Consider the following 14,894-nt stretch of genomic DNA (forward strand, 5'->3'; position numbering starts at 1 on the left):
CCCAACATTCGCATTGAATCAGCCTTCCCACCATTGTTGCGTTATGTGTTGAAGACTCGGTTGCTCCACTATGCTTTGGGATCGTCATCGTAGTGCACTCGATTGTGCACCTGTTGAGACAATGAGAATACCTCTTCACCTAGATTGCACTTTCTTTTGTAGTCTGGGTGTCTCTGATGTCGAAACGATGCGAGGGGTTTCGTTTTGAGCTTCTTCGTTCATTGTCGCCGACTGTTTTTGGATACTTTCAGACGAACATGACTCCAGATTTCAGGAGTCAAGTGTGCAACATCAAACTTCAGATGCTGCTCGTAATAGGAATGTGTACTGGAGCTAAATTCATCATTCGCAATGAAATAAGTTATAACATAATAAGTCATAGGTAAAGAAACTGGTGAAAATTGACCTATACAATGTTTAATCTTGTTTTAAGATTGTTTTACACCTAAAGAAGAGGATAGATTCCAATTCCCGAAACGTGGTGTTTTTTATGTAATGATACAATATTCCAATATCCTGCTTTTTTTACAAATCGCCCATCGTTTACAACAAACATTAAACGAAGAATATTTAGTATGGTTCTAATAATAAATACACATTTTTAAAATAAAAAAATAACAGAAGGAATGCGGCCCACTGTGGTGTGGTCTTGGCTCGTGTCAAAGAGAAATGTAAGAAACTAAAACGCGCGATGTACAAACAGAAAAAGAAACGAAGAAAACAAAAGGAGACGAGAATAACCGGTCAACGAAGTCGAGGCGACAGCAATTGATTATGTTTGGTGAACCCAGCCTGTGGTAAAAATACATGTGGCATTTTTAGTCGCTATTGTTTCCAGAGGTTTTTGTCCGCTTTTTGTTTGATGAGAAGGGTATTGTATATGCCAGAGTAAAAATATAATTAATACAACTTAAATATTAGACCGCTACAGATTTAGTCGATTTTCGTAAAATCGATTGAGGAGTCTCTTCTCAGAAAGGAATTGATTGACGACCACGCTAACTTTAGTGGGAGTTGAAAAGAAAATAGTAAAAAAATTAAAATCAATTTCATTTATGTTTTTTATCTAGATCTACTAAAAACAACCGCCAGACAGGTAAATAATGAGTACTCGTATATCAACGTCAACCTCCGAGAGAGAGAGATAACAAATGGTGAGAGTCTTCTGTAATTTTTAAATCTCGTTAGCTAACTATTTTTAATGGTCTTATTGTTTGTTTTAATTGTATGAAGATAACAAGCATTATCTGTGAAAACATTTATAGTTTGATATTTCTACCCTTTACTTCAAACCCCAGTAAAGAGGGTCTGGCAATCCACTTCTTAGGGAAATTCCCTCTATCCATTTCACGGAATTTAGATTAAGTTCTTATATTGTGCAAATTGAACTATTTTCTTACGCTGAACATAAGCCTCATCAAATCAACTTTAAGGCAGATCTGGATTGATTATTTGTCCAATAACGAGACATACTGTGGTGGTGCTGTCACATCTATAGTTGGGTGGTTCTGAACCCTCAGCTAGTCAAGGAAATTATATTACTTTTAAAATATTTACTGACTTTAATGTATCTTTCATAATACATAGGTATATTGTTATATTGGATCATTTGAGCAGGCTATGTACTGTGAGATATTATTCAGGCCATTACCAACTATGAAACTTAGTTCTCCTGCAGGGCCGTTCCAAGGATTGATGTCTGATTTTTTCCAAAAAAAGACACAAAAAGTAATTTTTTTGTACACAATTTGTCAACAAATCAAATGACACTTTAAATTGTTACATTGTATATTGAATAATTATTGACTATACAATGATTTTTTTACATTATATTATTGATTTATATATTATTGACTATACAACATTGGACATGCATGTTTAGTTCGTACATGCATGTCCAATGCCACGTTTATTCACAATAAGTTACACTACGACAATAGATCAATAAATAAATTAACACATTGAAAATAATTTGTTAGCTGTTTATTTTCTTAATAGATCTTCTCAACATAAAGTTTACTAAAGTTTGTTTTAAAATTCGTTGATTACTTTTAAAATATGTTTTTATCAAAAACATACAGACAAACAGACGGTAAACTAAAAGAGATAGATAGATTGAATTTATTTGGTTGTTTTAGTGTTTGGTTGATCTTGATCCATAAAACAATATCCTACTGTTTGTATTCATAGTTTTGAAACACCTGTACGCATTATATGTAGGAAGAAACGCATACATTCGCTACTCTTTGTACGCTAGAAGGAAAGAGCAGAAGTTGTCAGTCAGATATCGACTAGCCGTAAAATTATCGGGGAATAAATGGGTTACGTTCACTGAGCCGGGATTAAGTTCACTAAGGAGCTTATCCGACAAGAGGTGTGGCTTCATGGGTCCAAGTTCATCAAGAGGTTAAGTCGACTAGAGGTTTAACTTTACCAAAGGGTTTAAGTTTCGTGATGGCTTAAGCAAAAATGGTTTAATTTATGTAACTCCTCTGTCAAGGAATCAAAGAAGTTTTGTGCAGTTAAAGTTAAGTTTTACCCTTACTCAGTTCAATTGTTTGTGGTATGAAATGGTATCGTCTCTAATTTGGGACCAAAACAGAATATTTGATTGAAAATCTTTAAAAATTAATGTTATTTTAGTCAATATTTTACTGTGGTTAGTACTCATTGACGATCTAAAAATGTAAATGTTCCATAAGTGTTTACAGTAGATGGATTTCCATGGATTTAAAGACTGCAGTACATACACATTTTTCTGTACAATCTCGGGCGTGGTTTTAATAATTTCAATTAATTCTGATAATAATGCTGTAAAATCCGTGCAATATGAAAGGCATACACTTAATGACGAAATCTCCAAAAAATTATTAAACTTTAGGTTCATACATTTTCAGAGTAATTCTTAACCATTTGTTCAAATGTGTGGTATGCAATAGACAGAGAATTACTTATGTTTTAAGTTTCAGTGAGGGGTTAAGTAAAAATGGTTTAATTTATTCAACATTTCAAACTCTTCTGTCAAGGAATCAAAGAAGTTTTGTGCAGTTAAAGTTAAGTTTCACCTTTACTCAGTTCAATTATTTGTGGTATAAAATGGCATCGTCACTAATTTGGGACCAAAACAGTATATTTGATTGAAAATCTTTCAAAATGAATGTTATTTCAGTCAACATTTTTATGTGGTATATAGTCCTCCTCGCCGTTATAAAAAATGGAGTGTTCCATAAGTGTTCACAGTATGAGTTCTGCATGGATTTAAAGACAGAAGTTAATACAAATTCTTTTTGTACAATCTCAGACACGGTTTCAATAATTTCACTTATTTCTGGTAATAATATTGAAAAACCCGTGCAATATGAAAAGAATACTCTAAATGACGAAATGTCTAAAAATATATTCAAACTTTAGATTCATATTATGTTTTCACAGTAGAATTTCACCATTTGTTCAAACCCAAACTAGTAACCCAAAACTCCGATCCCTCTCAGAAATAACGAAACTTATTATTCTACAACAACAACTAATTGTAAACAGTTTTGGGTTCAGTTAAGTTAAAATCAAAAAGCTCATCAGTTTATTTTTTACATTAACCTAAGTTGCAAACTCAAGTCATCTTTGAACGGCTGTAATTTTTGACTCGGTTATCCGTTTGAGGTCGGGTTTGCGGCTCTGTACTCTACTAATAAAGTCCTTTTATTTGATATGCATATCAACCTATGCTTACATTTAAGAGTTTCTTCTGACTCCTAGCGGGCCGCCCCCCCCCTGAGGAAGTAGCGGATCACTGAATATGTGATAAAATAGATTTTTACGTCCAGTAACTTTGTGTAAGGTTTTGTAGCTCTATTTTAAATATTTTGAAAAATATTTAACCGACCTGGGACTTTTTGGACACCCTGTATAATATCCAATAGACAGAGAATTACCTACACTAATTAATTTAAGTTTTAAAACTCCTAACGAAGAGCGACACTAGTTTAAAAATACTGTTCTACACATTTAAAACAGTAGATTTTTTCCTACTTAGAATAAAAAAGTTATCTTAACTTTTGAGTTGTGAATTTTCAAAGTTGCAGTTAAGTTGAAAAGAGCCATGACCATGTAATTTTTACGTTTTTATCGACTTAAAAACTGGAATTTATTTTTTATAAATTATTTGCTTTATACTTTTAAACACCAGAATAAACAAGCTAAAGGTTATTGTAACTCCTCTTGAAGTAGCTCTACTAGTTAGTTTATGGTTAACTTTCAAACTCAGATATCTATACTTTTCGATCCGAGACTATCTTTGTACTACAAAAATTTCCTTATGAATAGAAAGTGCTTTGAATTTGCTGGAAACTATCCTTTCCTATATTTCCACTTACCAAGAATGTAGCCAGGAAAAAGTTGGGGGAGAGGTCCAGACAACTGATATTTTGCTATTAATAGTGGACAGAGAGTAAAGCCACATTTTGTTCCTTAAAAGGTTCTTAACCCGTTTCTTAGTTGATAACGATCTTTCAGCAGTACATGTCAGTAATACTGAATTATTTAAATAATATTAATCGTTTACTAAAAAAGTAATTGAACAAATTGAAAATTTGGGGGGTGGGTCGGACCCGTCGCTGGCTACGTCCTTGCTACTTGCATTCTTTTAATGCGATATTTCGTGGTTTTCTCTCTTTGCTTTAGATGTTAAACATCCCTTCCAACACAAATGATTGAAAGAAGATTTCATGTCTAAGTCTATTGTCTGGAAATACCGAGAGACTATGTCAACTCTCTAGTATTAAGATAAGTTAATACATTATTTTCAATAATGTTGGAACTTCTCCATCTTACAATTTTACAGAAAGGTTTACATAGTTTCAAGTAATTGATAATTGTACAAAAATGTATTTGTTTGAATCGCTTATTTTCGATCTGTAACTCATAATGTTTCAATTATTTATTTAAATTAAATTTATATTATGAAATAAGAGGATAAAAATGTTTATAGCATCATATTGCATGGCTTCCGAAACTTATAATCAAATGAATAACCTTCAGTGCATATTATGAATTAAAATAATCATATTATATGTGGTATGGTATCATATACTGAAGATATCAGCAATATTTGCATTGTTTGCAATCTTGATGTCGTCAGAATACATAGTTGACCATTCACTAACCGGAAGTCACTCTGCATCGGATGTGAGTCAGTAGTTAGGACCGTCAACTGTTACTATCGCTCTTCTGTAATAGCACATATTCATTTTGTAAGCTGTAGCTATTGTGGAATGGGTTAGTTCGAAACGACAAGTAACGGCGCAAGTCTGTGACAGCGTCAGATTCCAGCTTAAATATCGTTTCTAAAACGCATTCCACTCAATTGATTACCTAAAGAGACAATGAGAATACTTCTTCACCTATAGTACACTATATTTTGTTGTCTAGCTGTCTCTGATGCCAAAAAGATGTAGAGTTCATTTTGAGCTTCTTCGACACCGACCTTTTTTTGGATCTTTTCAGACAAACATGACTTCAGATTCCAAGAGTCAAGTCTGTCACAGCGTCAGATTCCAGACTCTGCACTAAGAGGAAGGTGAACTGGAGCTAAACTCAATATTCACATTGAATCAACACTTCACACGATAGTTACTTTCTGTGTAGTAAACTCCGTTGTTTAGATGTCGTTTCTAAAACGTAGTGCACTCAACTGAGTACCTGAGACAATGAGAATACCTAGAGTACACTATATTTTGTAGTCAAGCTGTATGTGATGTCAAAAAGATTTAGTGTTCATTTTGGGCTTCTCATCGCCGACTTCTTTTTGGATCTTTACAGACGAACATGCCTTCAGATCTTAGGAGTCAGGTTGTGTCAGCGTCTGACTTCAGACCAGATCCCAGGAGTCAGGTTGTATCAGCGTCTGACTTCAGACCAGATCCCAGGAGTCAGGTTGTGTCAGCGTCTGACTTCAGACCAGATCCCAGGAGTTACGTTTGTGTCAGCGTCTGACTTCAGATCCAAGGAGTCAAGTCTGTGTCAGCGTCTGACTTCAGACCAGATCCCAGGAGTTACGTTTGTGTCAGCGTCTGACTTCAGATCCAAGGAGTCAAGTCTGTGTCAGCGTCTGACTTCAGACCAGATCCCAGGAGTTACGTTTGTGTCAGCGTCTGACTTCAGATCCAAGGAGTCAAGTCTGTGTCAGCGTCTGACTTCAGACCAGATCCCAGGAGTTACGTTTGTGTCAGCGTCTGACTTCAGATCCAAGGAGTCAAGTCTGTGTCAGCGTCTGACTTCAGACCAGATCAGGAGTTACGTTTGTGTCAGCGTCTGACTTTCACAGACTTCAAGGAGTCAAGTCTGTGTCAGCGTCTGACTTCAGACCAGATCCCAGGAGTTACGTTTGTGTCAGGGTCTGACTTCAGATCCAAGGAGTCAAGTCTGTGTCAGCGTCTGACTTCAGATCCCAGGACACACGTCTGTGTCAGCGTCGCATTCCAGACGCTTACTTATTGAGAGTTAATCTTGATTTGAATCACAACAATGTAAATCTTAGAGTGCATATAGGATCAAAAGAACAACAAAACACATTGCATTTTAAGATATGAACTGGTTGTCTTTATTTGTTCACTCCCAGACATCGTGTAGTTGAGGTATTGACAAGAATGGCACAAGGCACTTTATAACGACTTACGTATCTATCTTAGACTATAATATCCTAGTCTATACCTGAACGGACGAGTTAGTGTATGTACAAGATTGTCATACAGGACTAAGTCAAGTTACAGAAGTCTATTTACTGGCCTATCAGCTAAAGAGAGCTCTGTCATTGAATTTTAACAATCCTTAATCAGTTCACAAGATTAATTTTCCAAGGGGTTTCAATTATTTTTACATTGTTAATACTTTTTTAGTAACTGAAATAAACAATTTTAAACTTTAGTACAAAAAATGTTGACAAGTTTTTTACATTATTGTAAATTTCTCAGGACTTGTTCCATTATATTAATAACAATTCATTACAATGTGAATAAATTAAGAAATATTATTAAATTAAAAAAGATTAAATCAATCGTCTTAAATAAACAACCAAACTAAAAAGAAATAGATTTTAAAAAATACACAACTTAACTCACATCAGTCATTTGAATAATAAATATAATTATAGTATATAAAATTACTATCACAAGAAATAATAACAAATGTAAAATATTGATTTGAATTTGTTACTGGTGAACATTTATGATAAGAGCATTTTAAAATTTGGTTATTAATACATATGAACCCTGTATAGCACCATATATCGTCACTTAATATGTACATGTGACACTTACTCAAAAACATTACACAATGTACCATAAGACTATCTCAAAAAACCGCCTTCGTGAATTTTGTTTTCACATAGCAAGAAGAGCCTTACAAAAATTAATTACGATTTTATAGCATTTAAAATGTAAACTGCAATGATGTAGATAAAACATAAATAAATTAGAATTAGATTTTCATTTGAAGCAACCAATTAAAATAAAGGACAAGGCAGTGTTTAGTGTTTTGAGGTAAAAATACGCTGGCACATTGTTAAATAACATAATAAAGTTCATAACGTATATTGGTATAAAAATAACAATGAAATGATTCAACGGCAGTTAAAGTATTTGAATTCTTGCAACATTTTATACCAAGGCAAAATCTTTATATTATACATTAATTTTACAATAAATGAAACAAACAGATAATAATTTAATAAACAATATTAAAAAGTGGAAAAGAATATTCTAAACGTATGTACATATTGTTGCAACTTCAAACACTATAAACTACTCTTTTAAGAGTGTTCAAACTAAAAATTTAAGTTGATTGTAATTATGTAATTAAAGGACTAATAATATTGCACTTATTAATAAATTTACCTTATCACATTATATAATACAAACATAGAACAAAACTTAACAATATTTTAGATTGAAATAGTTTTAGTATGAAATAGACAAAATTTAAGTTTTAATGTATTTCACAGGATGTCACTAATTTATTGATAAGTTTTGTTTCAAAGGTTTCGTAATAATTAACAGACTAAATTTATAAAGTCTTCATCAACGTTATAAAGAACCAACACAAAGGGTGAGATCTCAATAATACGTATGTGGATCTGGTGCCAGAAGCTTATCAACATAAATAAGTGGATTAAAACCAGAAATTATGTCAAAACATTAGGGTAATAAAAACTGATTGTTTCATCTGATATTGATCCACTTCGGAAATAATTAGGTACAATATCCTGTCAGTCTTGCTTCCATTAATTTATTATACATTTGCCCCTTTTGTATACACTGATGAAGCATTATTTTTACACTTAGTTGTATCACCACTTTACATTTGTACACACTGAGTCAACGTGTCTCCTATACACAGCTCTACTTTATAGTCAATGAGCTCTTATATACACACAATAGTAAAAGTGTCAAAATAATAAAAAATAATGTCTTATCAGCTAATAAATATACTATATCTCTTTCATTATGTGCAATTTAATTATCATCTGAAAGCTAACTATGCTGGCTGTGTACGAGCAAGGACTAAGTATTTTACTCTAGTCAGGAATTTATGCTAAATATCAACTTGTATCAGGACTTGTGTTTCATGAACGGCATCTGTTCTGTATAAAATTATTTTTGTCAAACACAACAGTATTGCAAACAAATGTTACACAATATTGAATGTCCACGTAAACATTACATAAAAACTTTACAAAATTATTTTCACATTTAATTTAAGCTAATTTAAAATTCTATCATATTATTCTACGTTATATAAGCATATTTTTCGGTTTGTTCAAATAAATACGTTATTAAATAATAAATTAAATTAACTTAATTGCTGTTAAATTTATATTGGTGTGATACATACAAAAACGGGTGACCATAATGAATTTACAATAAAATATATATTTACGTAATATTATTTGATTTTGAATCAAATGAGTGGGCACAAAATTACATAGCAGTAACGTACTAATAAATAAACATAAAAATGCTAACAATTTGGCACATTGTTCCAGACGACTACATCTAAGCGAACTCCATTTTTGACAAATCAGCACACAGAGACTAAGACAGTAAAATGAGGGCGGACCAGAAGACGGGTACAAAAGTAATACAAATGTAGCGCGATCACAGGAGGGGAATAGACAACATCACACTGTGACGTCACCAATGTCACGTGACGCCACGCAGAATGACGTCATCACCACACACACCGGAATCATCCATGAGATCCAATCGTTACAAAATCAAAATAAATACGCACAGCATGTGAGTACCGGCCGCATGCACACTGATTATTATTTACATATACATCGCATACATGACAATGTTGTTCACCGAGGTTGCGCTGATCGGGCTATTCTTTCCGTGGAAGACTTCTATACTTGCAATTAAAAAAAATTGTAAGCTTTATATCAACAAACAAAATTATATTTATTAAGATATGCCTATAAGGTTTTAAACTTTACGGTTTTGAGTTGCAAGATTTAAAAATTATATTTATGTAATGTATAATTTGCGTACGGCATTCACATTTTAAACACTAAGGATGCATTCTGAATTGATGCTACTACATTAATTATATCAGTTTTCATCTAAATGACAAGAATGGAAGTATTGTGAAATGATTGGAACCCTTCAGTTTAGACTGCTGAGCTCTTCAAACACCAATTCAAAATACATACACTTAAGTGTAAATGCTTAGTTGAATAAATTCTTTTGGATAATCGGGAAATAAAGGTATTGTTTTAAATTGTTTAGTTATTTAGATTCTTCTTGGTCAAACTAACCTATTTTAAAAATTTCAAAAAAGTGAGCAATTTTGAAATGGGTCGATAATTGTATAAAACCACTTTATCACCATTACGTTTCTGAGAGCTTAACCCGATCTGCCGATACAACGACCGCTCGACAAAGAACTATTCCTTGCTTTTCTTGGCAGAGTGTTGCAGCTGGTCTGGAGCGGACCATCGGCGTTTCTTGCCTTGGCCGGGGGAAGAGGAGGTGGTCCGCGGAGAGAGGGAGATGCAGATGTCACCCACTTGTAGCTGATGGCAGCGTAGCCCGTAGAGCGATAAGGTCTTTTCGGGATCGCAGGAAGCCCAGCCTTGCCCATAGACGAAGTAAGGATGTCCGAGGGCTGACTCGAACTCCACCTGGGGACAGAAGAAAACGTTATCAGATCTGGTATCCGAAAAAGCAAAAGCTCCTCTTGAGGAAGAATTAAGTAGTCTGCTTATTTATAGTCTAAAACTAAAGGTAACACATTGAAGTTGCTGGTCTGGTGGCGAGCAGAGATGATAAGTTTAATTAAGAACTTAAATCACAGAAAGGTCTCGTCTCAGAGGAGACTCGGTTTGTTGCTTCAGTTGTTGTGGACGTCGTAAATAAATCTAAAATTCCCGGAAGAGAAACTAATTTACTTTGAGATCCAAATTCTACTTTTGGCCTTTGTTGGTCTGCTGAAAATTAATTCTTCACTTACATCTTTTATTAAATGCACAAGTAACATCAAATAGCCATTTTTGTAGTTTGCTCAAAGTAAATGAACAATGGGATTGATATAGGCGAGTTCAAGAACTTCATGTCCCCATTTCCCGCACCCAAGCGGACATCAAGTATCCATTTCTAGCTTTTGGATTTTATCAATTTCCACGAATATTGCTGTTCTTCCAGTTTCACGAATGCTAAGAGCAACGTTTAAAAAGTAGTGTACACCAATTTTACATCTCGACCATTTACTAAGAATCTGGCCCAGCTTTCCTCCTCAAAACCCATTGGTGTTGCTAATAAAAACACCACCGTTTGCATGAACTTAAGAGTATCTTATCACAATTCTTGGATCATTATCCAGATACTCATAGCATGCTGAAAGGTGGAAGTTTTGTAGTCAAAGTTTCCACCACAGCATTTCTTTTATGTCCTTCTGAGACCACACAGCTGAGAACTGTGATCAAGATGAAGACGTCTTATCCACTCCAGGTGCTACGACACGTAGAGCAGGTGTTCCGCTACGATTAGCTCGTCTCAAGGCTCAGTCTCATGTCATGCAGCCTCGCTCTCCACTCTTTGATCACACCGTGTCCACCCAGCATTGCCCAGAATACACTCTGTCTAGACACCGGTTATTTTCTACCGCTGGATTATTTCCGTGATCTATTATCCAGTGGGCGCCGTCACATCGCCTGTTTATGCGACGACGCCGCTTAATCTACGGTTTTGACATGGTGGACATAAACGACTCTTTCAATCATATTTGTGGGGACCGTCACCATGTTATGGCGCTGTAAATTTTGTTGATTGGCTGTTTCGGTTATTTTAGGTTTTAGGGTGGAGAAATTCGAAGTTTTACTTTCAGTAAGTAGGATGTAGGTTCCTGTATAATTTAACCTTCTTTGGATTGGCTTAGCTAACTCTAACCTGATGAGATAAAGAATTCCAGATTTTAAAACAATTGTGAAGGTAATAGCAAGGCGCTTGTTAAATTTATATAAGATGGTTCTCCAAATTTGAACTAAATCAAAAATAGTTTCACGGTGAAGGGGTCAGATGAGTATAGTTTTTAAATTTCAACGAAATCTAGAGGGAAATGGGAATTGAGTTAGCGCTGGAAACCTTCAATTGTGTCCTTAAAGCCCGTGTACGACGATGTTATCTTCCGTATGCAATTTATAATGCGTTTCCTCTTAAGAAATCCGCGCATCTTAGCAAAACATATTGGACAAGCATGCTAACTATAGATTTAACTATAAATGCAAAGGTGCTAGCGCCACATGCTCGGCCTCCTCATTAAACGGCGGAGGGGGGGGGGGTAAAATAATCAAGTAATAATAGTAAGTGGATAGAATAAATTTAAATTAAAATAAAATTTGTCTCACTGTCCTCCAAATTGAAGGGGAGTATGACAAGTTTCAAACGCACCTACCCAAAAAAACAATAAAATGGTGAAAACTGATATAAATCCGGTGGGGGTATTGTTTATCTCAAAGAAATGTTCACCAACATCAATGAAATGTTGTATCAAACAGTTGATTTGTAAATGAGTATAAAATTGTTTTCTGATGATGAATAAATAAATCTGCATTGAAAACTCGAGTGAGGGGAGATAAAATTAATCACCCGTACTATAACCCCCCTCCACCACTTATAAGTACGACCCTGAGAGCATCGGGAAACGGAGCAACACGTGTCTAAACGGCTCTAACGACCACAGCAGCGACCCATGCCGCGGATAAACTAACTTATTCAAATGCCTACTATCACATAAAATAACTATAATTCCAAAAATTGGTAGGACTCCAATCTGCAGACTATATTGGGCCAAGAATCGAGTCTTTAGTAGCCCTAAGCATTTTACTAATGTTAACTTTAAGGGTAAAAATAAAATTATTTATAAACCGAAATGATCGTACAAACAACCGGTCAGTCTATATCACAATGGAAACATCTAAAAAATTTCGAAAACTAACTAACATGATCTTACACACAACCGGTCAATCTACATCACATCAAAACATCTAAAAAATATCGAAAACAAACTAACATGATCGTACACACAACCGGTCAATCTACATCACATCAAAACATCTAAAAAAGATCGATACAAACTAATATAATCGTACACACAACCGGTCAATCTACATCACATCAAAACATCTAAAAAAGATCGATACAAACTAACATAATCGTACACACAATCGGTCATTCAACATAACATTTACAAAAATCGACAAAAAACTAATACGATCGTGTTGAACGTCTATCTTAACGATACGCCTAGAAGGTTTTACATTTGCAAGGCGACAGTACATCACTGTGTTATCAGCGCGATAAGAAAGTGGTAAGGGTACATGAGGTGGCGTGCCCCAAGCTATCCTTAACTCTTATCTTGCACGTTATTGTCGCACCCATGGCCACGCAACTTGTGAAACGTAACCCTTACTTCCCCACGCCCCTTGGCATTGTACGAGAATTGTGGTAATTAACTTGTGTGGAAAAATGTGGTCTGCCCCTTAAATCGTTTGACGCAATACCCGCAGTACAGGGGTGTAATGCGTGGCTTAACTTGAATTATTGAAGGCGCCAATAAAGAATGTTTAGTGCTAATTGTAAGAAATGAAAAATGTCTTTATTGAACACAAGCAAAACATATTTAATTGGAGAGGTTAGGACTATTAAGACCTCTCTAACACCGCGATACTTATAGTGTAAAAAGACCCACAGTATAGTCTACATTACTGCTTTACATTAAAAAAAATTATAATCTATATTTATATAAAATAAAAAAGGTTCTTCATGAAATTAAAAAATAAATAAATAAAATAAAAACTGGAAGGCAATGAACAAACATTCACCCATCGCCAATCATATAAATCGTATCGTAGGCTTGAATCTGAATTAATTTAAATTAGATAATAATATTACATTATTTTTTATCACTCTATAAAGATTTTAATGCACTTCCACTGAGGGACTGCAATTTGTTGATAATGTTTAAATTAGATTTTTCTTCATTGTTTTAATACACTGAATTTTACATTCATTATTAATTCTGCTGGATTTTCTGGAGAACGAAACATAACAGAATAACAGACACAGCAATTACTGTACTTCTATGAAGTGTTGGTGCTTCTCTTATCAAGTTACTTATTGCGCAAAACACGGTTAAGCAACCTTTTACAGCACTGGAAAGAAACAACTAATATTAATTGTAAATAATAGCAGATAAGATTACAATGTACATCCTTACACTGTTTCACTGCTAAGGCGTCCAAATGCAGATTCTAAGACACCGAGAATGAAAGACCTTTTCCAACACCTAGCAAGTTAATACCCTAAATGACGATAACATTAATGTGATTTAAACCACCCCAGCAAGATAAAAAGTACAACGCGACCCCCTCCCCCTGCATTTCACGAATGCAAGTCACGCAGCACAACATTGTATTGTGTTGCGGGCGGGGCATCGCAGGCGCCGTCTGGTGCAGGCCGCATAAACACCCTTATTTACACGGCGGGGCTGTAAATTCAAAGATTTAATAGACGGTTTAAAATGTAAAACGCCTTCAGCTGTAGAAATGCAATACACGCGAAGCATGCAAGTAGTGCGGTAAGCGAGCTCGCCAGATAAGGCACTTGACCTCCATTAAATTGCCTTTTGGAAGTTAAACAATAAAACTGCATTAATCTAACGGTGGTGGCAATGCGCCATTGTTTAATTCCATACCAATAATTATTGTTGCAATCCTTATTGTTGCTATGGAAATTCATAGGTGGGCTGTTTATAACCATAACAATCAATTTAGCGATTTCCCTCTACGTATCACTAAACTCAAAATCATTAACGACATCCCTGTTGAATCATTTTAACCCTTATTATAGTCCTGCACCAGCTGATAGAGACATCAGAGTTTCCCGTAAGGGGGTAATCGTCTTGTATTCTTCCCTGTCAAATGAGAATTACCGATAAAATGGCATTACTCATATTAAGCTTTATTATGCACATCGATTTCACGACAAAATGTATATTCCAATCCTTGTATTGACGGAATATGAAACTTTTGAACAATGTGAATTTAGAGGTTTGCCAAGGTCACGACATTTTAATCGCATCTCCCATTCCACATTCTTATCGCCGATTCATACAGTTATCGAGGCAAATATTTCAATTTCGACTACGTCTTTTTACGAGTCAGTTCGCCTGATTTTGGACTGGTCGGGGGGGGGGGGAGACACCCCACGGTCCGGTTAACTTCAAAGAAGAAAAGAGAAAATGGAATCGAAGATGAAATTTCGTCTTCGGTTGGAGAGAACTCAACCTTTGTTTCACGTATCCCTCGACACGGTAACAAAGAAACCCGACTTTACATGTTTGGG

The 14,894-nt window shown here is 35.0% G+C and overlaps 1 protein-coding gene across 1 annotated transcript in view; it reads right to left on the reverse strand.

Moving 5' to 3' along the window:
* Window positions 1-6,571: 6,571 nt before the first annotated feature.
* Window positions 6,572-14,894, reverse strand: part of LOC124353670 (ataxin-1) — a 57,710-nt gene continuing 49,387 nt past the window's right edge. Inside the window, exon 3 of the mRNA XM_046803621.1 lies at window positions 6,572-10,174. Coding sequence (XP_046659577.1) covers window positions 9,938-10,174 — 237 coding nt within the window. The 3' untranslated portion in view covers window positions 6,572-9,937. The remainder of the gene's footprint in view (window positions 10,175-14,894) is intronic.

The sequence above is a fragment of the Homalodisca vitripennis genome, chromosome 2, assembly GCF_021130785.1.
Source record: "Homalodisca vitripennis isolate AUS2020 chromosome 2, UT_GWSS_2.1, whole genome shotgun sequence".
In the NCBI taxonomy this organism is placed as follows: Eukaryota; Metazoa; Arthropoda; class Insecta; order Hemiptera; family Cicadellidae; genus Homalodisca; species Homalodisca vitripennis.